The sequence below is a fragment of the Aulostomus chinensis genome, chromosome 22 (assembly GCF_037954235.1).
Source record: "Aulostomus chinensis isolate RoL2024-O1b breed Wild chromosome 22, RoL_Achi_v1.0, whole genome shotgun sequence".
NCBI lineage: Eukaryota > Metazoa > Chordata > Actinopteri > Syngnathiformes > Aulostomidae > Aulostomus > Aulostomus chinensis.
The window spans coordinates 4,548,562-4,570,529 of record NC_141341.1 but is presented as its reverse complement, the minus strand read 5'-3'; the positions used below and the strand labels follow the sequence as shown (position 1 = coordinate 4,570,529).

Below are 21,968 nucleotides of genomic sequence, written 5' to 3'. Positions count from 1 at the left end.
CGTGCCAAAATGCAGTTTTTGAGAGATGAGTGGCCTTAAATTGGCACTCCTCTGTAGCCTTCATGTGTCACGAGCCAGTCACAGACACGGACGGTACTTGAGCTGACGTCGCTCTACTGCATGGCACTAAGAGATGCTTGTGTAACTTTGTGTTGGCTAACAATATGGTGGGTATTTGGCAGGTGTTGTCAATGTTGAAGCCTGCTTATAGGTTGTTTTTGTTTCACACACTTGCTCAGACACTCCCTCTGCAACTCACTTTTACCGAAACTACTTAACATGTTAGCTTTTTGGAGTCATTAGCTGTGTCCGGCCCATTAGAGCTTGTCGACGTTGAGACTGCGGTGAGGATGGAGATGCCTGCTGCTGTGGCTGCTGTTTTTAAGCTGTCCTGTTGATGAGCAGCTCCGCCGTGGGTCCTGACAGCGTTCAGCAGCATCTGCTTTCTCACTGGCCGTGATTTAAAGTACGGCATTTGTAACTTTAAAGAGAAATCATCCCACGCTTTCCTAGCATGATTGCACTTTGAGATGAGGGATAAAATCCTTGGTCCATTCATGAACGTCACGGCACCCCACACCAGGCTGCAGCGGTTAGAACGCAGTGGCTTCATCCTGTAATCTGTTGTGTGTTTCGTCCGTAGCAACAAACCCACATGGAGCCAGCACCGTGTACTCGCCCACCACATCTCAGCGGGGCTGTTGAAGCCTCATATGAACTCCAGCTGATTTTACGACTTCTTGCACAGAAAGATGTTACTGGAAGGAAGGGAACAGCAGAAGTCACAACTATTCTGTTCATACGAAAGGTTTTGTGATTGAGAAAAGCTGAAAAGAACCTCTGTGGACAGCGGAAATACGAAACAGATTGACGCAAGGTGATTGGTGACTTTTACCTCTAAAAGTAAGGTCAGGAGCTCTGTCATAACGCCACCATCTGGAAGGGAGGGAGGGAGCGCGGACTCTGAGCTGACCGAGGTGAACGTTGAAGTTCGAAACACGTTTCAGCGTCAAGGCCATGAGGCCTCAGACCACTTGGTGGTCCTGACAAGCGTGAGATGTGAACCGCCATATTTGGTCGATGTCGCGGAGAAAGGCACTTCAGCCGTGGTGTTTTACTTTGAATATAACTCACATATATAATATATAACTTATATAATATAAGCGCATTCCAGTTGTATGCCACAACGTGTGCCTGTCACTGCGTCTGCAGTCCCAGCCCACATTTAAATCAGAAGAAATTCCCCCTTGGCGTCTCGTAGAGATAGAAACTGTTTAAGATTCAACCGTTTGTGGCAATCAAATAATTGAGGTTACGGTTTGGCGTAACTCTTTTCAGTATTTCCCCATTGCACACCTGTCTTTTTCAAATGGTTGTATGAAGGCTCGTTTTTATTCACGTTGCTGGACATCATAGCTCCTTGCTCAGATGTCCTTTGAAAAATACTTGTGCTCCATCCAGCTCTTTCCTGTTGTGTCTTACCGTATTTCCTCTGTGCCTCCAAACTACTGGTGCAGCAGCAGTAAAAGGTGAGTCTCCCCATGTCAGCTGGATGGTCTCCATCATGGCCCCTCAGGGATGACCAAGAAATCCAAGTGTCTCATGCTCTCTGGAGTCTTTGTCCTTTCTTCTTCCCCCCTCTCCCCTTACCCTCTGGTTTGTGGTCATGAGTAGAGAGATGATTGATTCTCACCGCAGGAGACATGAAGAGGATGCACACCACAGCATGATGTCAGACATACCCCCCTCAGCCTCAGGAACACTTAATACCTCCTCTTATAGCTTATCTTACTTTGTTGAGGCACAATAGATGTTGGAGCGCTTTATTTAGGTATTTGACGGCGAGATGAACCTGCCTGGCAGTGTGGAGCAGGGACGAGTGGACACCTCTTAAACTAGAGGAGCCAGATTGTAGTTGGCGTCTTTTTCCCGAATTGTCCATCGTATTCTTGTGAAACGTCTGTGTGACATGAAAATTTATGCAAAACGATGCAGAATCCTTCGTTTTTTAATACGGGTGATCGGATCATGCGGTAATAATAACCTCGGCCTCGGCGGCATTTTATTTCTTAAGAAAAGTTGGACAACTGCGTGGGTGAGGTCCAGTTATGTTCAGGCTTTGAGTTAAAATAAAATTGATAAATACATTAAAAAAATATATATATATAAAGAATGTAAATGTCGTGGAATTGCACGTCCCGCTGAAAACATCCAGTTTCGTTAAAAGGGGAGTCAAGTTGAAGTCAAAGTATTTTATCGGACCCACAGGCTGATTTCAGTGAGAGAATTATTTTTGATATGCAATTGTTGTGCTTTTACGTGCAACAAGTAATAATTCGTTATAAACCCTCAATTTTGGTTGAACTGAACAAATCAGCATGGACTATGTGGAGATGATGTCAGAGAACTCAGCCGCAGAGAGAACTGTTTGTACCGCAGGTGAACAGGCTCGCCCGTCACCAGGGCCACTAAATTAACCTCCCTTGTACAAAAAAAAAAAATGTTCGCGGTCTGGTGACAAAAACGTCAGTTGTGATTCACTGGTGTGCCGTTTTACAGATGTAATGTACCAAAAATGAAGTCATTTTGACAGGAAAGAATTTCGGCGAAGCCGCAGCAGTTCTGTTGTGCAGTGACACTCAGGGCAGACGGCAGGTTCGGGGTCTCATCACAGGCTGGGGGGAGCTTCTTCCCCTTCCTCAGTGACCGATGCTGCAGGCTCTGGCGAGAAGTCTTTGGCAGAGAGCTGCATCTGATGTGGAGGAGAGACACGTGAATCCACCATCCTTCAACATCACCTACATTAATCTGCTGAAGAAACAATAATAATAGGAAAGGTCACCGTTCCCTTGCCTGGATCACGGAGCTCTCTGCCCCTTAGCTTGTGGCTGTCGCTGGTTAATGATGAGGGAACGTTTCCGCCCTCACTGTTGCAGCTGTAAAACAAGAGGAGACACGTTGTTTCGAGTGTCACACTCGTCCCCTGCAAAACGACTCTGCTGATAAAATTAGAGAAAACAATTTAAGAACACGGTTAAGTCCCTCCTACCTGTTGATTTCACCAGAGGGCTAAATGGAAGCCGCATTCTTCCAAGCTAGAATATTTTGTTCTGAATCACCAGAGCGTGAAATGTTCTGCGATGTTACGGCTCAAAGTTCTTCCAACTTGTTCCCTATTGTGCTCCTCCTAAAGGTTGGACAGTGTTCTCAAAGCAGTCGTGACAGCTTGTGGCTACTGTCAGCCAGTGTTGCAGGAACATTGAGAGCGAGCTCCTGTGGTTGTAGGACTTCGTCTCTGCTGGAGCTGCGGCTGTGAAAAACGGCAGATTTTGAGTGTCACACACAACCCCTCAAAATGACCTGGTGTGATAACCGGCGAGCAGAGCGCTAACCAGAAGTAGCTGCGTTGGCTGCAGTAAATCCTCACAGGCAGAGCGCGCAAACATGATGCACAGTGACATGCAGATTTACTGGGCGGCGGTGAACTTAACGAGCATTGTGGGAGCTGCTTTGGCGAGGGTTTGAACACCAGGGATGTTCATTTACATGAAAGTGTCATGCCGTGTAGCTGCCATTTGATTATTTGGTGTCATGATGGTGCTGTAAAACAATCGCATTAATTGTTGTGTGTGGGTTCCTGTTTCTGCAGAGTACGACTATTCAAGATGAAAGCAATCACGGCTGCTGTGCTCAGCGTCCTGGTCTGCACCGGTAAGCACAAACATAATTAGTCGTTTGGGAGAGGGGCTCAGAAATGAATGGCTGGTAAAGACCCCCCCTCAGATGGGTTTTAATCCCATGATCAGCCCAGATTCTACGAAACCACAGTACAGGAACTTACTTTGTTACCTATTCATTCCCTCTTATTTGCTTTCCTTCCTCTTCTTAATGGTCGTCAGCATGTTTTTTTCCCCCATCTGGTCTATTTTTATCTGACATGATGTGTGCATTTACATTTCAAACACTTTCATACTGTCGGTGGAAGTTCTATTTTCCATCACCAACAAAGGAGTTCAATTTTACTTAGAGGTCTTTGTACAAGCCAGCAGACGACTAAAAAAAGCTGTTGTTGTTGTTTTTTTTTTCTTTTGCAGGGGTGTCAGCATCTACACAAGGTAAAACAGCCACTTGTTTAGATTGTGAGGCACGAGGAAGGGTGCTTTTAGGAGGATTCTATGAAAGAAGACGCAGTGTGTGTGATTAAACGTTTCAACTATTGCCTCCAGACAAGGAAGACAGGACAGCGTTCTTCGGTGAGGACATTCACATCGATGTCCCGCCAGGGAGAAGCGGAGAGGTTGTGTTCAAATCAAAGACGTCTGAGGTGGTTCTGCTTCAGGAGGGTAAAGTAGTGAACTCACGCGGGTCCCTCAACGCTCTCGGGCACCTGGTTCTGGAGGACGTGCAGAAGGAGGATGAAGGCGTGTACATCATTAAGAATACAGACCACCCCCACTCAGTCAAGCACCTCATCCTCAAGGTTAGAGGTACGCTGTCTGCCGGGACAGAGGTTGGGACACACATTTATGATGTATATTATGATGTTTCTTAAAGCAAGCAGTGTTTTTTTGCCATTCAAGTACACACAAATAGGTGGGTTTTCTCTCCTGAATGATTTCTTTTTGGCTCTAGAATGCAGAAAGAGCCAGCCACGTACAGCTAGCTCGAAGCTAATGGTTACTGACCGCTAGCAGCAGCAAACCTGCCAAAAACATCTGTTTGCGAACTCTGGAGTGCATTTTCCTGGTGGTCTTTACCCAGCTGTATACACTTCCCAAGGGGAAAACTGGTCTGTGTTCAGAAGAATGAAAGTGTGAAATGATTTGGTTTTGCCTGGGTCCCCGAACCTGTTAACGTATGGGTTCGTCTTTGCCTGATAGAACTTTAGCCTACGTTTGTGGGTGGAACCGTGGATTTTTTTAGGAATTGGGCTTGTGGCTCGGTTTAAAGTGTTTGTCGATTACTCAGCATTCGGCTGAATCAAGAAAACGAGGATTACCCGGACAATGCAGAACTCCCAGCATTCCAAGACAATCTTATGATCTCGATCACAAAGCTTCTGCTCATACCCGTATCTCCTCTCTTGTTTTGGGTACCAGACTGCGCGCTTGAGGAAGTGGTGAAATATGGAGAATCCTACTTCATTCACCTCAGCTATGTCGAAGGCCCGATCACCCTGGAATTCAGGTACAGTTTGGAAGGAGAAGCAAAGAAACAAAAATGATCCTTTCATGGATTCAGAAACATGTCAGAAAGCTGTCCTGGGCTCAGCGACTAGTAAGGGTCGGCAAAATGAGCACTTTAAAACATGCACGTGCACATTGTGGGCATCTGGTGGTTTTATATTGTGTGAAATACAGTTTGCATCCCAAAAAGTAGAACGATGTCCCTTAAGAAAAAACACAGAGCGGGGAAAATGTTTTATCACCAGAGTGTACTGTATGTTAGTTCATTCTTCATTTTAAGATGTCAGATAAAAACATGATTTATGAGGATTGTCTCTAAATTTAGATTGTATGTGTTGTTTCCTCAATATTGAGCGCTTTAAAACATTTCAACACATGCATATAATCTTTTATTTTGTTAAATGTTCACGGCAACAGAGGATGTTTCATTCCACATTACTTTTCTTGCATTCTAACAAGACAACGCTGACAGTAACGGTCGTACTGACCATCTACGTGTGGTTCTCTCTGCTAAGGCCCATTCCGATCCAGCACAGCCCTCAGACAGCGCTGCAACCCGCCACAGAGCCTCCAGTCGTGCTGCTGTACAACCAGACGACGGTGTTGGCGGAGGAATACGTCGGACGTCTCAGCGTTTCGGAAAAACAGGTGACGTTGCGCTCAGTCAGGATGAAGGACGAGGGGAGCTTCACTGTGTTTGACCGCGATGGCAAAGTCCGCAGGAGGAACTGCCTGAATGTTAGAGGTGAGAACCAGCGAGACATTCCCAGAATGTTCTGGTGTAAAAGGCTACGATGAAGAGTTCTCTGTAGGCCGGGGGAATTCAGGGAATATCTAGGATGTTCTGGCTAGGTCAAGTGGATATTTCACGGGAGCATCGAAGTCTTCTATAAAAAGTGTTGTAGAAAGGGCCAACTGATAAACTCCTCATATTTCGACCCTTGGTTCTCCTCAGAGCACCAGGACTTTGTGCATCTCTCCACTGGAGAAAACTTGAGGATGAAACTCTACCTTCACCATTCCAACGTTAGCGTCGTCTACAGACCCAAATCGGACAACCACGATCGCGTTGTCCTCGACCGTGGGGTTCTGGAGACCCCTCTGGACCCTCAGCTGGAGGGGAGGCTGACAGTGGAGGGTTCCGAGCTCAGCCTGAAGAGGGTCCGCATGGCCGACGTGGGTGTCTTCAAAGTAACGGACCTGGCTGGGTTTCCTGTGGCTAATGTGTACTTGGAGGTGGAGGGTAAGAGAGAACACAACGCTCCCTAATTCACCACGGTGACACCATCAGCGCGTTGTGATTGACAGGCTGCTTGACGAGCGCACAAACCACCTGATAAATTACCACATGACCATTAGGACCTTTGCCATGAAGGTCACATTTTGCTGAATGCTGCTGTGGCATTCTGGGGTAGGGTTTTTTGTCTTTTGCGCCATCTTTTGTTTTTATATTTTGACGTCTTCCTTTTTTCATGAGTCGACAAGATCCATCTCAAATACGGTCCAAAACCCCGCAAGAACTTGCTGATGGGTCACTGTGTTTAGTTATTTAATAGAAAGTCCTTCATCAGGATCTGCACTGAACTCTTGCTTTGTCCCGGCTGAATTCTACTTTTTTCTTAAAAATGCACCAGCAGTTTTTGTGCAATGCTGCTGAAAATAACCCAACAAATGTGGGTGACAATGTATCTTTTCGTCTGGATATCCTCAGACAACATTATTTTTATTAAAGTCAGCATGAAAGTCACAGAAGTCTCTGATTATTGCTCTGCTCTGCTCTCTGGTCCTCATCTCCCTGCCAGTGTACAAGATGCCTCCCCTGACTTTTGCCATCCTGTCCCTGCTGAGCCTGATCGCCTCCATGCTGCTGGTGTGCCTGCTCTCCTGCCTCTATAAAGTGCATAAGAGAAATGAGAAGAACAAGAAGCTGACGCTCATCGCACAGCAGGCTGGCAAGGTCGAAGGCGAGGCTTTTAGACAGGTAACGCACCCCACGCGCATCACCATCCATCCACGCTACCCGTCACTGAGGCTGTTTGTGTCTGTGAGGAGGGATTTAGATGAGGAGGGTCTACAGGAGTCAGGATGGTCAGCTGGCTGACTTGCTCCCCCGCGGTTCTCAACATGGCAATCACGACCGAAGCCAAAGAGAAAACGTTAAAGCGACACCGCACCCAAAACCTTTTTTTTTTTTTTTTGCCTTTGTGAACTCAAAACAAGGTGTCTTGAGCTAAAAAAAAAAAGAGGTTTTTCTTCCCTTCTGCGTGACCTCTTTGTGACCCCTGAGGGCAGGAAGAACCCACCACGTACGTGCCTTTGGGGAATTTTTAGAATTTCTTGATTGTGTTAGTAGTACAATCTGGACGTTAGCACTGAGAAAGACCCCAAATCAAGATTTTGTTTAATTCTGCTTTTAGAATGTGGGTCTGTTTTACTCGTATTTTTTTTTTCTTTCATGTGAATTTTTAATAATATTTCACTTTTTAATTCGTTAAAGTCTAACATGGCGTTTTTATACTTAACCCCTTAACTCAAAAATGAATCAAACACTGGCTTGATGGCCGGGTCGTCTGTGACAGCCGTAGATGATGCAGCCGCTTCTTTTTGTGTCTGTGTGTGACGTCACATGAATGTTACTCACGTTTGTCTGTCTTCTTTCTTTTTTCCTCCGTCTGTGTTTTTGTGTTTGCAGTCTCACAATAGAGTTTATACTTTTAGGCACATTTTCACCTGTTTGAACAGAACAATTCTTCCATCTATCAATCGATTTTCTACCGTTTATCCTGTTAAGGGTTGGGGGTGGGGGGGCGGAGCCTATCCCAGCAGCCTTCAGGTGAGAGGCGGGGTTCACTCTGGACAGGTCACCAGTCCATGGCAGGGCCAACACATAGAGACAGACAACCATTGGCTCTCACATTCACACCTACGGTCAATTTAGAGTCTGGATTAACCTGGTCCCCTCTTGATGTCTTTGGACTGTGGAGGAAGCTGGAGTACCAGAGAGAACCCACGCAGGAACAGGGAGAACATGGAGACTCACACAGAAAGACCCCCTGCTCCAGCCGGGGCTCGAACCCGGAACCTTCTTGCTGTGAGGCAGCAGTGCTGACCACTGCACCGCCGTGCCGCCCAGAACAACTCATGAGATGTTTTTGTTTTTTTTGAATCCCTGAAGTTGAGATTTGGAGTTCATAGAGAACGTGTTGGGTGTGTAATTCAACCCAGTATGCTCGCGTTGCACTGCCAAAGCCAATCAAGACACAATGTAGATGCCTTATGATTGGTGAAACTTCACGGTGTGTGGTAAGTTTGTTATGTGCATCAAGTGTTGAGTGAGTTTTGGAACTAAGTCCTACAGTGAATGTGCTGCGTTCTCTCTCTTTGGTGGCCCAGCTAACGCTGTCGCCTGTGCGTTACACTCTCTCCCTCTTACTTTAAGGAGCCTCAAACGGAGCCTCTTCTTGGTGAGAGAATTGTGTTCTGGCTTCTCTGCTTCTGCCCCCACTCTCTCTCTCTCTCTCTCTCTCTCTCTCCCTCTCCCTTTCTCTATCTATCACTCTGTCTATCTCTCTTCTTATTGGTGTTTAGAGAAATGTGCTGCTTTTGTGGCAAATAAGTTCCTCGATCAACTCGCTGCTGTGTGACACGATAATCAGTGCCAGTTTCAGAAATATGTGTCCAGCATCAGAACATGAAATCAGTCCTGGGCACTGAGGAGAAACTGTCATCAATATTAATGGAGCACCAGAAGTTGATGGAAGAGCTAATTTGACAAAAAGTCAATAAATTACTTTGAGTGGATCAGGCATCACGACTTGGGACAAACTGCCTCTGAGATCCTTCCAGACGCGTCAGTGTTCGCTCAGTGAGCTGCGCTGAACAGGCTCTGATGAAGATTCGCACGCTGAACAGCTGATTTCATCCTCCAGTCATTTGAAGTGGTGCAGGGTCCCTGGTTGGGCCTTGTTGTCACATGTTTGTGACATGACGACTTCACGACCTGTTGGTGAATGACAATGTTTTAAGTAAAGCAAACTCCACCACGTTCTGGTCCAAAGTAACCCTCCACGGTGACTAAGAGAGTAAACACAAGCTGCAATTGGAGCTGAGAACCATCACATGAGGAGAAACCCCGTTCAGCGGGTCTCCGCTCACGTTCGCACCTTATTCATCTTTCATTCGGCTCCCACAGCTCCAGACGTAGCACCGCTACCGCGGCAGATTAAACCCTGACATTTATTTCACATTCGTCCAGTGGAACCAGTGGGTAATGACCTTGTGAAGCAGGCATTAACAATTGAAGTATTCTCAAGATTCCATGTGAAATTAGACAAGTAAAATCTGTAAAACTCAACAAAGGAGAGTGGAAACCAATGGCAGGCGCAGAAATGTTTTCATGGGGTTGTAGTTTTTATGTCAGTGGCCTGAATCAAACACCAGTATGGACTTTCAGCAGGAACCGCCGTGTTCTCAGATGTCACTGCTGACTTCAAAGGATTTTCAGTCCAGTTCTGGCCCAAGTCCCGGTGCACGCCGCAGATGCTTTCAAAAAGTCATTTAATCTTGCCTTTAGGCTGAAAATCTTTTCCTAAAACAAGTGGAAGATTTCATCACGCTGGCAGCAGCTGTTTCTCCGCTTCGCTCCGGATGAAATTAAAACCTTCTTTCCACTTGCTTTAAGAGAGTTGATCTTAAACTCAGTGTGGGTGGAGACTAAATGACCTGTTGAAACGGTTTGAAGTGCCTCTTTATTGGTGTGTGTAGCTGCAGCCGAGCCGCGATAGCGTAGAGGAAGTCACGCTGGCGTCGTAGGTGACTTTCCTGCACTCTAATCTGCTCTGTCTTCCTCTCTGTCTCTCTGTCTGACTTCCCTTTCTGCAGTTATTCGTTAACGATAACTGCAGACATTCAAAGCTTCTCCGCTGTAGTGACCGTATGTGGTGATGCAGCTAGCTGAGCACACACACATGCGCATATTTATGACTTGAACTCTGTAGTTTTGTGATTTTCTAAGGTAAACATCTGATGTGTTGACGTGTTGGTTTTGTGTATTTGAGTTTGTGCGTGCGTTTGTGTTGAGGACAGCCCAAACCTCCTTGATGTTGTTTTCTATTCAGCTGATTTCGACGCACAGGAAGTCTGTGTGTAGTTTGTCAGCGTGTTACCGTCTGTCTGTGTTTGTGTGCATTGATGTCGTGTGCTAAAGTGTCCGTTTTAGTTTTCGAGTGATGCAGAGCGACACGTGTAACAAGTGACATGATACAGAGACATTCCCCTATGACATGCAGTTTTTATATTTACCTCCTAGTATCACCTCTAAAAACTGCGACCCATTTTACAGTTCCGTGGTTGTGTTTTCCGCATCAGTGAGAAATGTAACAATTAAATTTGAAGTGCAACATGACATGATGGGAGCGATTGATGAAAGAAAAAAACTGGACTTTTGCAGTGTAAGGAAGACAAGAATTTTACTTTCCACTAAAATATTTTTATGTAAGATATAAAAGTCAAGAGGATGCATTATGAAAAGCTGTGTCCTACACGTCAAGTCCAGTGCTGGCACCTGCCACTGAAACGAGAGCTTTCAAACACAGTCAATTCAGTATTTAGCCACGGAGCCAGACGTCCGCACTTCTTCAGCTGGTAGAACGGCGCTCTTTCTTTGAATGTGCATCCACTTCCATTTATTTCAAGAAAACACGTCACGCTGTCACGTGGTTTTGCTGGATTGCATCTGCGCAACGTAGGGTGACCTGAGGTCAGAGTCCAGACGAGTTTACCTACATCCTCTGTGAATAAGTAGCAGTATCACATTCTAAATACTGCAGAACGAGTTTGAGTAAATGTTTAAACTGCCGGACACCCCGCCCCCCCCCCCCCCACTCCCACATCCCACTCTCTGTCTTTGTGTAAGTATTTGTGTATCCCTGTATGTTGTGTATGTGCTCAGGCAGTGATATCCACGTGCTTTTAATGTGTGGCCACTTAAACTACAAGCGTGTGGAGGTTGAGCTGACAGCAGTTGCCTTTGATGTCTGAGAGAACATGTGAGGGTTCGTCGGTGACCTTCTGGGTCTTTCACCCGGCTGACGAGGAGCTCAGCTCAATCATCTCTCCACCCGACTCTCTCCACTCGTCTGTCTCCGTCCCTTTTTGCTGTCTCTCCCATTTGCTGTCTCTCTGCTGTTGTTACTGCCTCGTTCCTCAGTGCATTTTCATCTCCTCCTTTGCTCCCTCCTTTTATCTCCTCCCTCTGGGTTCTCTCGCTTTAATTGTCTTGTGTTTCACAGTTTTGACATTTACCTCACTTAAAACCTCTCCTCCTCCCCACACTTTCCCTGTTTCTTCCAATTTATCTCCCTCTTCCCCTCTTCCTTCCCTGAATAAAATACGATCCACTTTGCGCAGGTTCATCCGAGGAAGTAAAACTGCCTCACGCTGTCATTTTCCTTGCAATAAACTTTATTGGAGATGTAAGTAGACCTCCTGTGGATAACTGAGAGGGTGTCTGGGAAAAACTCGATAGCTCTGGAACCGTTACGTGAGTCAGGAGGATATTAGGAAGCCAATGTTTGGAACTCATAAGCATTTGCAGTAAAAATGGAAATGCTGGTGTTATAATTCAGAATAACACAAATTCCCTCTCGAAGGTTTGCTGGAATGTTTTTAAGTATATGTCTTAATTCTAAGAGAACTTTTGAGCAAACCTGCAATAAACAGGACTTATTGGAAACTCCAGAAGGCAAAAAGAGCCAGACGCAGATGTGGATTATTCTGTAGTCCTGCTGTTTGTGTAGCCGTTAGCTGTCGTTAGCTTGAAGCTGGACTGCGGCTGGCTCTTCCTTCATTCTGGAGTCACAACAAAGTATTTCTACTATTTGTGAGTTCTGGAAAGGTAAAATAGATCATAGCTATAAATGGACAATAAACAAAACTGGTCAAACATAGATTTTGAGGAATCATTCGAGGACTATGAGTTCCAGTCCAGCAGCAGCACTGGAGTAGCCCGGCTGCTCAGCACTGAAACAGCTCCTTCACTCAAACGTCATCCGTCTGTGCCCCTAAAATGCTTCCATTCATCCCTCATCTTCCACTTTGCTCTCTGTCTTGCACTTCAAGAGAAGCGGCATTTTCCAAAGATTGCAGCACTTTTGGCGCTGCTGCCTCTCGACCTCCGACACCGCCAACAACCCCGTCTCTCAGTCATGTCACGCAAACGTCCACTTTTATATTGTCCCAGCTTTCTGTGCAGTTATTTGTGTGTGTATGTGTGTGTGTGTGTGTGTTTGTCCATATCCTCTTTTCCAGTGGTGTGATATAGTTTGCTAAAGCACATCATTTTGAAGCCGTGTTTTGACATGTCTCGTGTGTGTGTGTGTGTGTGTGTGTGTGTGTGTGTGTGTGTGTGCAGGTGGTCCATGAGGCTTACTCCAGGTTCACCGAGGAATCTCTGATGCAGTCTATCTCTGATAAACCGACGGAGAGCACAGAGGTCACCATCAAGGTCAGTGAGTGAGTTAGGATGTATTTCTGTTGTCACACAAAACCTCCGATCACGGGGCACCGCGGTGGCGCATCGGTTAAGTCCACAACAAGCAGGCCAGGGCTGCGTAGAGAACCCTCTGTTCTGCACGTCGTCCCTCTTCTCCCTCTCTCTTCCCTGTCATTTCCTCTGTACACGACCTAATAAAGCATTAAATATGCAAAAAACAAAGTCTTAAAAAAAACAAACTACTATCACAACACCCAGGTTTTACTGACAAACATCTGCAAAATATTCGTGATTTCAAAGTTAAGTCATGATATTTGTTTGTCTGTTCCTTTTTTTTTTTTTCTTTTTTTTTTTGCAATGGAATTGGAAACTCTCCGTGACCGGTGGGAGTGAACGGGAATCAGCAGGATTCCGCTGACGTGTTATTCTATCGATATCAGACGAATTGGTCTCTGCCGCCTTGCAACACGTAAATACATTCTGAGCTGAATTTCTACAACCACGACACGCGTTTCACGTTCTTTCCGTGTAAGGAGGGCGAGTTAGTGGTGCAGGCTACCAGGGAGAGGAAGGTAAGACAGTAAATAGGTCCTGGAAACATGCTCATAAAATATTCATGTTGCTTGACCTCATTTTTTTTGCCTCTCTTTCCCTTCCTCCACCGTACGCCGACACCTCCTCCATCTCTCTCCCCCTCTCCCCTCCGACCTCCTGTTTTTTCCCCATCCCCATCCCTTTTCTGTTCTTCCTTCCTGCTCTCCCGCTTACTGTCTCTGCAATTGATTTCATCTCTGGTCTCATTCAACGATTCCGACCCGTCCTACATCCTGGAATACTCCCTTCTCATGCTCCTCTCACCCGTTCTCCCGCCTTTCATCCCCTCTCTTGTGCTTCCTTCTTCTGTCCTTCCATGTAGGGCCTCGAGGTGTCAAAACCAGGCCGCTACCAAACTCTCGCTTCAGACAATTTTCTGGAGATGAGTGATTCTGGAGTGGAGTTCACCACCTCTGGCCTCCCTCTGGACAGTGACACAGATGCTGCAATGACCTACGTCCCCCACAAGCCCCTCCTGAGCGCCCTCTCCCCGACCCCCGTGACTGAAGGATTCCATTCTGACAGCCAGGACGCCACCGTGGTCCCCGACGGCGACCTGAGTGCCAGCCGAACTCCTGATTCCGCCATGAGTGCCAGCCCAGCTGCCCTTCCTCGCTCTGGCACTGCCTCGCCGGGAGCAGCCTCCAGAGACACCGCTGGGTCAGATTCAGCCAAGACAGAAGGAGGTGCAGAGGGTGGAGAAGCTGGTCAGGGGGAGGAGTCAGCTCAGAGCGCCTGAGAGGACGCGCGGGGGTACATTTTTTTAAGCTCTTGTCCTCTTATTAAGTTATGACATCCACCTCCATTTGGCCTTTCGGGATCCTCGTAATATTCAACTTCCACCGAGTCCTTGACAGCATTTGAAACAAAACCACAGAAAACGAAACCACGCTCAGATCTCGGTGTCGGCGTAGACTAGAGGTAACCTTCTATCGAGCATTCGCGCAAGAGGCCCAATAAAACGCCGTACGCAACATACCTTCAAAAAAATGAGATGCAAAAGACCCCATTGGAAAGGAGCGATTCTGTGCTCATGGCAAATGCATGCATTTAAATTAAACATTACTCTAGATATCATAGTTTAGATCTATGGGGAAATGCTGAGTAGAGTAGACTGACTGCATGCAGCGGGCCAAAAAGCACAGGCTCAAAAAAACATTATGCTAATGTCAAAAAGGGTAAAATGCTCTCAGCTCTGTAATGGAACAGCCCACTTCATGGGAAATATTGCCATTGTCCACCCACCTCAGAGCCAGACTGGAAGAGAGAAACGCTCTGTGGCAGGCCGGCTCCGGGGAGGACCAACAACATGCACATTTCCCGAAAAGTTGTCCTGTTCCTTTCAGAGAGAGAGAGAGGGGGGGGGGGGGGGGTCAAAGCGGGACCAAACGATTTAAGGTCTTGCTGTAAAAATAAGGAGTTTGACCTTTTTTTTTTTTTTCTTCAAGGATTGAGACAAAAAAACAAAACAAAAAAAAGTCCTGACAGCACCTTTCACATGAAATCCTTCCCACCCACACGTGAACTCGACCATTAACAGTACCAGGATGTCAGGAAGTGTCTCCCCTCTGGACAGAAGTGCCTGTCTAAGCATTTATTCACAGCACAAACCTCCTCTACAGTCTGAACAAAAGAAAGAGGAAAAAGAAAACCCCCCCGCACTGAAGCCGGTGATTGAATGTGAAGTGCTGCTGCAGGTTGTTTTTCTTTCCCTCCTAACAAATCATTTTTACGCCAGCGTCTAAACCCCCCCCCCCCCCCCCCCCCCCCCCAGAAACCTGTCGGGCTCATCCCACTCACGCTCATGAAGAACCCACATCTGAGTGGTCGTCGGGTAGAAACTCGACGCGGAGAAAAGAGTAGGACACCTCTCGGCTCTTTTGGAACAGTTCCCGTGAGCACAATTGGATTCCTGGACCATGGACACGGAGAGAGAGAGGGGCGGTGATGAAGGAGACGACAGGGACGGATCAGGGTTCCGTGCAGGGGAACAGACAAATGACTTGCATGATTTCAGGCCTCCTGTTTTCATCTCCACCTGACAGCCTCGGAGTGGCGTTGCCCCGGTTTGTTTTGTTGTTGTTGTTGTTGTTGTTTTCATTGGATTGAAGCGGCGGACTGGAAAGACGCAGTTCGATCAATCCGTGATAACAACGCAGCCCTCCGCGCCGATGAAACGAGACTGAACAGTCTTCAAAGGTGTGTGTGTGTGTGTGTGTGTGAGAGAGAGAGAGAGAGAGAGAGAGAGGGGGGTGTCATATAAAGCAACTCCATTTGAAACAGTCAACCCTTCAGTCGCTCCATGAAGCCACGGTCGAGGGCCCTGACGTCACACACTCCTTCGGTGTCCGCTCGGCCGATGAGCGAAGTTCCGTCTCGATTTTTACCAGAAGGACATGTGGGAGGTGTGGTGTTGTTAGACATCTCGTCTTTCCCCCAGCGATGTTGACGCACTAAAGACTCAGCCAGCCCCGTGTAACCACGCGCTCAACATGACGTCATGTGCGCGGAAACAGCGAAAGGCCAGCAGCTGAAGCGTCGGGTGGCAGCGGTCGCGGCGCGGTGCGGTCACGTGAAACTCCTGCGGCTCCGAGTGCTTCTGACTAACTGATGTTCTTTTCGAAAAAGACTGCGAGCAAATTCAGGTGGCAGGAATCTTGATAGCACCAAAGACCTTTGACAAAACGCGAGTGAGACGTCGCTCACTCCTGAGGACAGAGGGCCCCTGCGTGTCCTCCCATCCAGGGTCTGTCATGCTCGGTTACTGCAGTGCTTTCACACCTGGGGGGATCTGACAACAGTGCAACATCAGTAGCCCGCTGAAACACACCGACCCGGCCGCATTGATCACCATCATTAGCGGCTCCGTGCGCCAGCCAGGACGGCAGTGAGACGTCTGTCTTGGAGACGCCACCCGTCTGTTCCTCTGGAGGCTCCTGAGAGCCGTCAGCCAGCCTCAGGTGTCCAGCGCCCGGAGGACGAAAAGCACAAAGTTGAACAAGAAAAAAAGAATCACATTGTTGTCAAAAGAGGTAACAACACTAAGGAGCAGCTATTGTAAATAGAATCTGTGGACCTGCAACAACAAAGGTGCCAGTGGCCGCAGAGAGACGCAGACAAAAATGGCGTTCATGTCGTCACCAGGTTTTATTTTCACTACTTTGTGGTGACGCAGAGGTTGTTCCCGCTCTTTGATTTGCCTGTGGCCAGGAGATGTAATCCGTGCCTACAGATGCATTTATCGTGGCCACGAGATCGCAAGGTAAATTATTGTCACGATTTGATTACTCGAACTTGTTCCCACGGTTCGTGGCCACAAGTTAGAATTTGTTCCCCCCTCAGTCTGACGGATTTGCAGCTGCAAGGACACACTTTGACCGAGCTGTTTTAACTTTGTTCCCACCATTGTGTTGATTGGTGGTCGTGCCGTGTATTTGGTTCCCACCGTTGAATTAATTTGCAGCCATGAGACGCAACTCTTTCCCATTAATCTGATTAAAAAAAAAACAGCAGCCATGGGATGACAAGACAACTTCCTCCCTTCTCTTTGATGAATTGAGGGAACAGCTCACATCTCATAGCCACGAATGAGTCAAAGAACAAGTTAATCCACTGGTCACTGATCAATCAAATTATGGGAACAAGTCGTGTTGTTATAAATTAGCCTGCAGCTCGCTCCATGGCCACTGTGAGGCGCTGCACCCTTCTTATTGAGGAAAGTAGTTTGGGTCGACAGGTCGTTTAATGGATGAGACTTATTGAGTGTTTCTTCTATGGCAGGGACTTCTTGACTTCTGTCACACGTGTGAATACTAAAAAGCAAAACTAGGGCTCCGCCTGTAAATATCAGGTGACTTTTGTTGTTGTTGTTGTTGTTTTGATTTTCGGCGGCTAAGAATCAGACAGGCGAAGGATTTTCAATAAAGCAATATTAGTGATAATAGCACTGAGGTATCACTCACGCCCAGAGGGCAGAAAGAGGAACAAAACACAGCACATCTCAGCAACACACACACTCACACTCGTGTAAATACGGTGACATGATCTGCATGTGTTCGGCACTCGCGTTCCTTCCCGCAAGGCTGATGCAAGATTTTACACTGTCAATGTGCAGGCGGATCTTTTAACCACCCGTTCACGGGCGGCAGAATCGCACCGCTGGCGGCTCCTCTCCTGTCTGTGATGACGGGTGAAATCCTCCGGTTTGCTGCGGCAGGGTTGGTGTTTGTTGTTGCCAAAAATAATAATTTGGTTAACGCTTTTGTCCAGTGACCAAAACCCAAGCTCACATTTGACTCAGCATGCAGTCCTGACTCAAATAACCCTGCAGTGGGCACCAGTACCACCAGTCCCACCAGTACCCCCAGTACCCGGCCCCACCCCTTCGGGGACATGTTGTGTTGTTATTTCGAGGTGCAGCGCCTCTGCTGGAGGGCGCTTGATTGTCTTACAGGGTACCAGCTTCACTTGAATGACAGAATGTGGCAGTTCAAAAAAAGAATAATGGGAGTTGAGGCAGTGGCAGCTGATGTCGGCTTTAAGAAAGGGATTCCACCGTCTGTCACTCAGCCTCGGCCTCGTATTTTCTGTTTCATCAAAGGCGATTCACAAAGACACAAAGAGCAGAAGTGCTGCTCCGTGTGAGGGCAGGGTGAGGTTCAATAAAATGCTCCTTCAATCTACAGTTCAATAATTCGATTTGAATCTCAGGATGTTGAAAAATCGTCAGAGAAATAGGCCGCAGTCTGGCTCACACTTCCAAGCATAGTGGAGTCAACTGTCAACTGCGGGTTGTGACACGGAGATCGATGATGATTGATTCACTCCAGTGAGATTCAGCAGCTTTCACCGTGATTGCATACAGTTTTATCTTTCGATTCATGAAAGATAATTGGAGAAAAGTAATTAGGAACCACTGGTCTTTGAGCTCAGCGAACAGCGTCGCACAATGAGGAAACGCAATCAGTTATAAACACTTTTTTTTTAAACCTTTTTTTTTCTAGTTTACGCACTCATTTCACCCCAATATTCCAAAAAAATGTCTTCCCAACACCTGAGAATGTGTTTTTATACAAGAACAACAACTATATTCCCTACAAATATAATGTTATTTTCATATGTGTTTACCTTTGGGACACACGTGTGCCGTCCCAAACTGTGCATTTGCTGACAAACAACATTTGAAGAATGTTTGAGTGCGTTCCTTTGTCTCGACTTAGCGTCACATTTAGCAGCAAAACAAAAAGAAAAACGAAAAAAAAAACCAATCCCTAACAACCTGCTTTGTATTTTCTCTCCACCTGATGTCCTCCTGCTCTTCTGTACCTGAGACCTGGCGTGACTGCTGGCCTGCAGATTTCTGCAAGTCACTATGAGCCGCCGATAACCATCATAGCCATGCGAACCGCCCCCTTTCTGCCGAGCTTCTGAGTCCATCGCCGCTGGTTTTCCCAGAATCCTCCTCTGAGTGACAGTTCGGGGAGAATACCAGTGTCTCTCTTGAAATGTTCCCGCCATTCATGATGATACTTTTATTTTATTTTTTTTGTTGTCAAAAGAAATAAAAAGAAGGGACTGCTGCCGAGGTTAAAAATAATAGTCAGTGTGTTATGAAGACATGTACAACTGTGTTTTATCCTTATGGTAACTGATTTGTACGGAAGCCGCGACAGGCCGTGTTTGTAACAACTTTTTCTTTCACTGCAGATCTATCTCGTCCGTTAGTGTGTTATCTCAAGATAATTCTCCTTGTCTTGTGGTAGCAACATCTTGCGCTCATTATCTGAAGATAGCCGTCATGATAAGATGACGAGATAACGGGTTGTGACGAGAGAGATGCGTGCTGGTCACAGCCGCCTTGACCTTTGACCCCAAACTTATTTCAGTCCATCCCATGCAGTGGACGTTTGTGCTACATGGAGAAATTCCCCCAAGGTGTTCATGGGATATGTAAACGTCTTTTGACCACCGATGTTTTCAAGTTCATCCTGGAATCCCAGTGGATTTTTTTTTGCGGCAAATTTGGGGAAATTCCCCGTAGGTTTATGAGAGGGGTGGATGTCAGGTGACGGTGGCCTCGGCCTTTGAGCATCGAAAAATTTTCCAGTTCATCCTCAAGTCCCGACGGACGCTTGTGGCAAATTTGAAGAAATTCCCTCAAAGTGTCCCAGAGATCTTTAGTGAACAAAAATGGGATGTAGGCACGGAACCTGTGAAGACGACAGGTTCTGGTGTGGAGGCGAACCGTGGTTACAAACGCTGCCTTTCTAAGCTTCCGTAGCTTTGTGTGTTTGCATAAAAGTGTTGAATGTCACTCACGGTATTTTATATTTTATATATACCAGTACACTTTTTGCCTTACTAAATATGTCATGTGATTCATGGTTTTTACCTTGAGCATCAATAATATGCCATGTGATGTAAAATCAACTAATAGCATGCGTTCAGTTTGATTTTCCAACGGCGCAGGTTTTGTCCTCTCACGTGACTTCCATGCACTTCGTGTACTCACCTGTGTTACCCACTTTTAGCCATTAAGCCGATGAAGGTTCCACCCCACATGGCCGCCCTCAGAGGCATTAAATAGGAACGCACGCCGCCTGGATGCATCTCGGCCAGTCTTTTTGCGACGTCTCAGAAATATCCTGACTGTGTTTTTCTATTTGAGTTCTGGGGAAACCGCAGCATCAGGGTGGTTCTTCAAGCCAAATTAGAACGTCGTGCTTCAGCCCATGACTCAGCCAGGAGAGGTGTTGTCATTGTCAGTATTACTGCATACATACAAAGTACTTTTGTATGAGTTTATAAAAGAAGAAGAAGAAGAAGAAATAAATCCTGTTTTCTTTTCATTTGATCTTTTGCAGTGTCTGCAGACTGAAATGAAACAAATGTGCAAATCTGTCCGTGGTTCACAAACCCTCGCACGCGGTTTGTAAACTGTGAGCTTGGGTTAATAATCCCTTCACGTGCCTGAGGGAAGGAGGTGCACAGGTTCCTCCTCGATGTCCCTAATATTTTAATCTCCGCTCTTAATTTCTCATTCTGTTGTCATTTGCAGTCTTTGCCCGTGCTCTGGACAGCCGCACATGCCCAAGCGCGTCTGCACGCAGAGTTGTCGTCGACAACGTGCACAGAATTAATTCAGTTTCCTGATATTTATTCTCTCGCCAAGGGCGAAGGGCCGGCCTCCGAGGAATTGTTTGCGGTGGCGTTTGTCTCTTTGCCAGCAGGATTTACCAAAAACTACTTAACGTGACGGCGACTGATGGCCAACAACTGCAAAACTGTCCCAAAACTCCAGTTTACAATCTCTCCCGAGTGCCTCGTCCGGTTCAATCCAGGCCTTTGCTTTTGTTTCATTTCAGGTTTTGCCGAGTTCACCTCGGCGGAGGCGTTGGCTCCCCGGGTGCCCTCTACGGTTGAGGTGGATTCATGGCGATTTTTGTCGTGGTTTCATCAAGCTGAGCGCACAGATTTCTAACCTGAGAGAGCAGACTTGCGCGTTTGTCTGGCAACTGTTTTATTTCATTGTCTGCAGCGGATTTTTGACAGCAAAGGAGAGAGCCTGGTTTGTTATTTCATATGTAAAGTGTGTTCAAATCAAAAGGCGTGATAAATATGCATGAACACAGTATTTTGGAATGAAACACATCATTTAGAGATTTGGGTTTTTTTTTTTTAGGCTTCATTTATTTTGGTCATTTATTATTTGATTTTCTACCCCCAAAAAAGATCCTCTTGGGTGTGTTCACTAACATGCAGTGTTGTGTTTTAACTCCATGTTTAAGCCTCATTGATTCACGCATTTCCTTCTGGACTGTGTAATTTACAGTAGGTTGTTGTAAATGAAAGAAGAGGGAAATGTGACACTGGTACGTTTTTGCTACTGGGAGTTCTGGTCTTGACACTGGTTTGTCTGCATGCAAAAGAAATAACACGAATGCTTCGTTTCTTAAGACTTCAGGATTCATTTCATTTTTTTTTTTCCGTCCAAAGTCGGATTATTGACTTTCACGATGCTTCAGTGTGCTGCCATGAACAAACCACCTCTACCCCCTTGTTTGCTTGAAGAATAAATCTGATTATTTCTACTCTAAATACGAGCTTTTGGCTTCCTGCACAGACTTTTGTAAAGCTTCTCTTCTTTTTTTTCTGTAATGATTGAAAAAAAAATCCAATTAAATGAATTTTCAACAGTGAAGAGAATTAAAAGCTTGATTGGGGTTTTTTTTGTCACTTTTTTTTTTGTTGTTGCTCTTCTGAGTTTTCACTCTGATTTCAGTTCAGAAAAGCAATGGAAAGTTTTGATGAGTTGAAGGATTTCCGCCCGAAGAGTCCGGCGCCTTAACTTCCTTGACCTTAGGATCACAACGAAGAACTGATCGTCGTGGACAAATTACTGCTGCGAGAGAGCAGCCGATGCTGCACGATGCAACTCCTGCATGTGCAAATGTAACAGTTTATCAAACTCTTGTTTTATGCATTGATAACCGCATTGTTTGGGTTTATAAAATGCCGCAAACGCGCCTGCGTGATGCCGATGGGATTCTCTGCATTAAACACTTGAACGTTCTTTGCTCGAGGATTTGACTGAAGGTCAGCGGTGATCTTTGGCTTCCCTTCACCAGAGTTCACCACTAAACCTGGCACAAACTGACGAGGGATTCTCCTGGAGTGATTCTTCACGCGTGAATCTT

General features: G+C 46.3%; 1 protein-coding gene across 5 annotated transcripts in view; it reads left to right on the top strand.

Moving 5' to 3' along the window:
- The window catches only part of LOC147240426 (uncharacterized), a 51,027-nt gene extending 29,201 nt beyond the window's left edge, over positions 1-21,826 (top strand). For 4 of the 5 annotated variants that reach the window (XM_086193753.1, XM_086193755.1, XM_086193752.1 and 1 more), the window contains 9 exons: positions 3,650-3,711; positions 4,095-4,115; positions 4,227-4,487; positions 5,100-5,187; positions 5,702-5,931; positions 6,142-6,429; positions 6,989-7,167; positions 12,598-12,690; positions 13,595-21,826. In XM_086193753.1, the coding sequence (XP_086049879.1) occupies positions 3,666-3,711; positions 4,095-4,115; positions 4,227-4,487; positions 5,100-5,187; positions 5,702-5,931; positions 6,142-6,429; positions 6,989-7,167; positions 12,598-12,690; positions 13,595-14,011 (1,623 nt within the window). In that variant the 5' untranslated portion in view covers positions 3,650-3,665 and the 3' untranslated portion in view covers positions 14,012-21,826. Of the gene's footprint in view, positions 1-372; positions 878-3,649; positions 3,712-4,094; positions 4,116-4,226; positions 4,488-5,099; positions 5,188-5,701; positions 5,932-6,141; positions 6,430-6,988; positions 7,168-12,597; positions 12,691-13,594 lie in introns of those variants that run through there. The other variant, XM_086193757.1, reaches the window with a different exon arrangement.
- Positions 21,827-21,968: the final 142 nt, after the last annotated feature.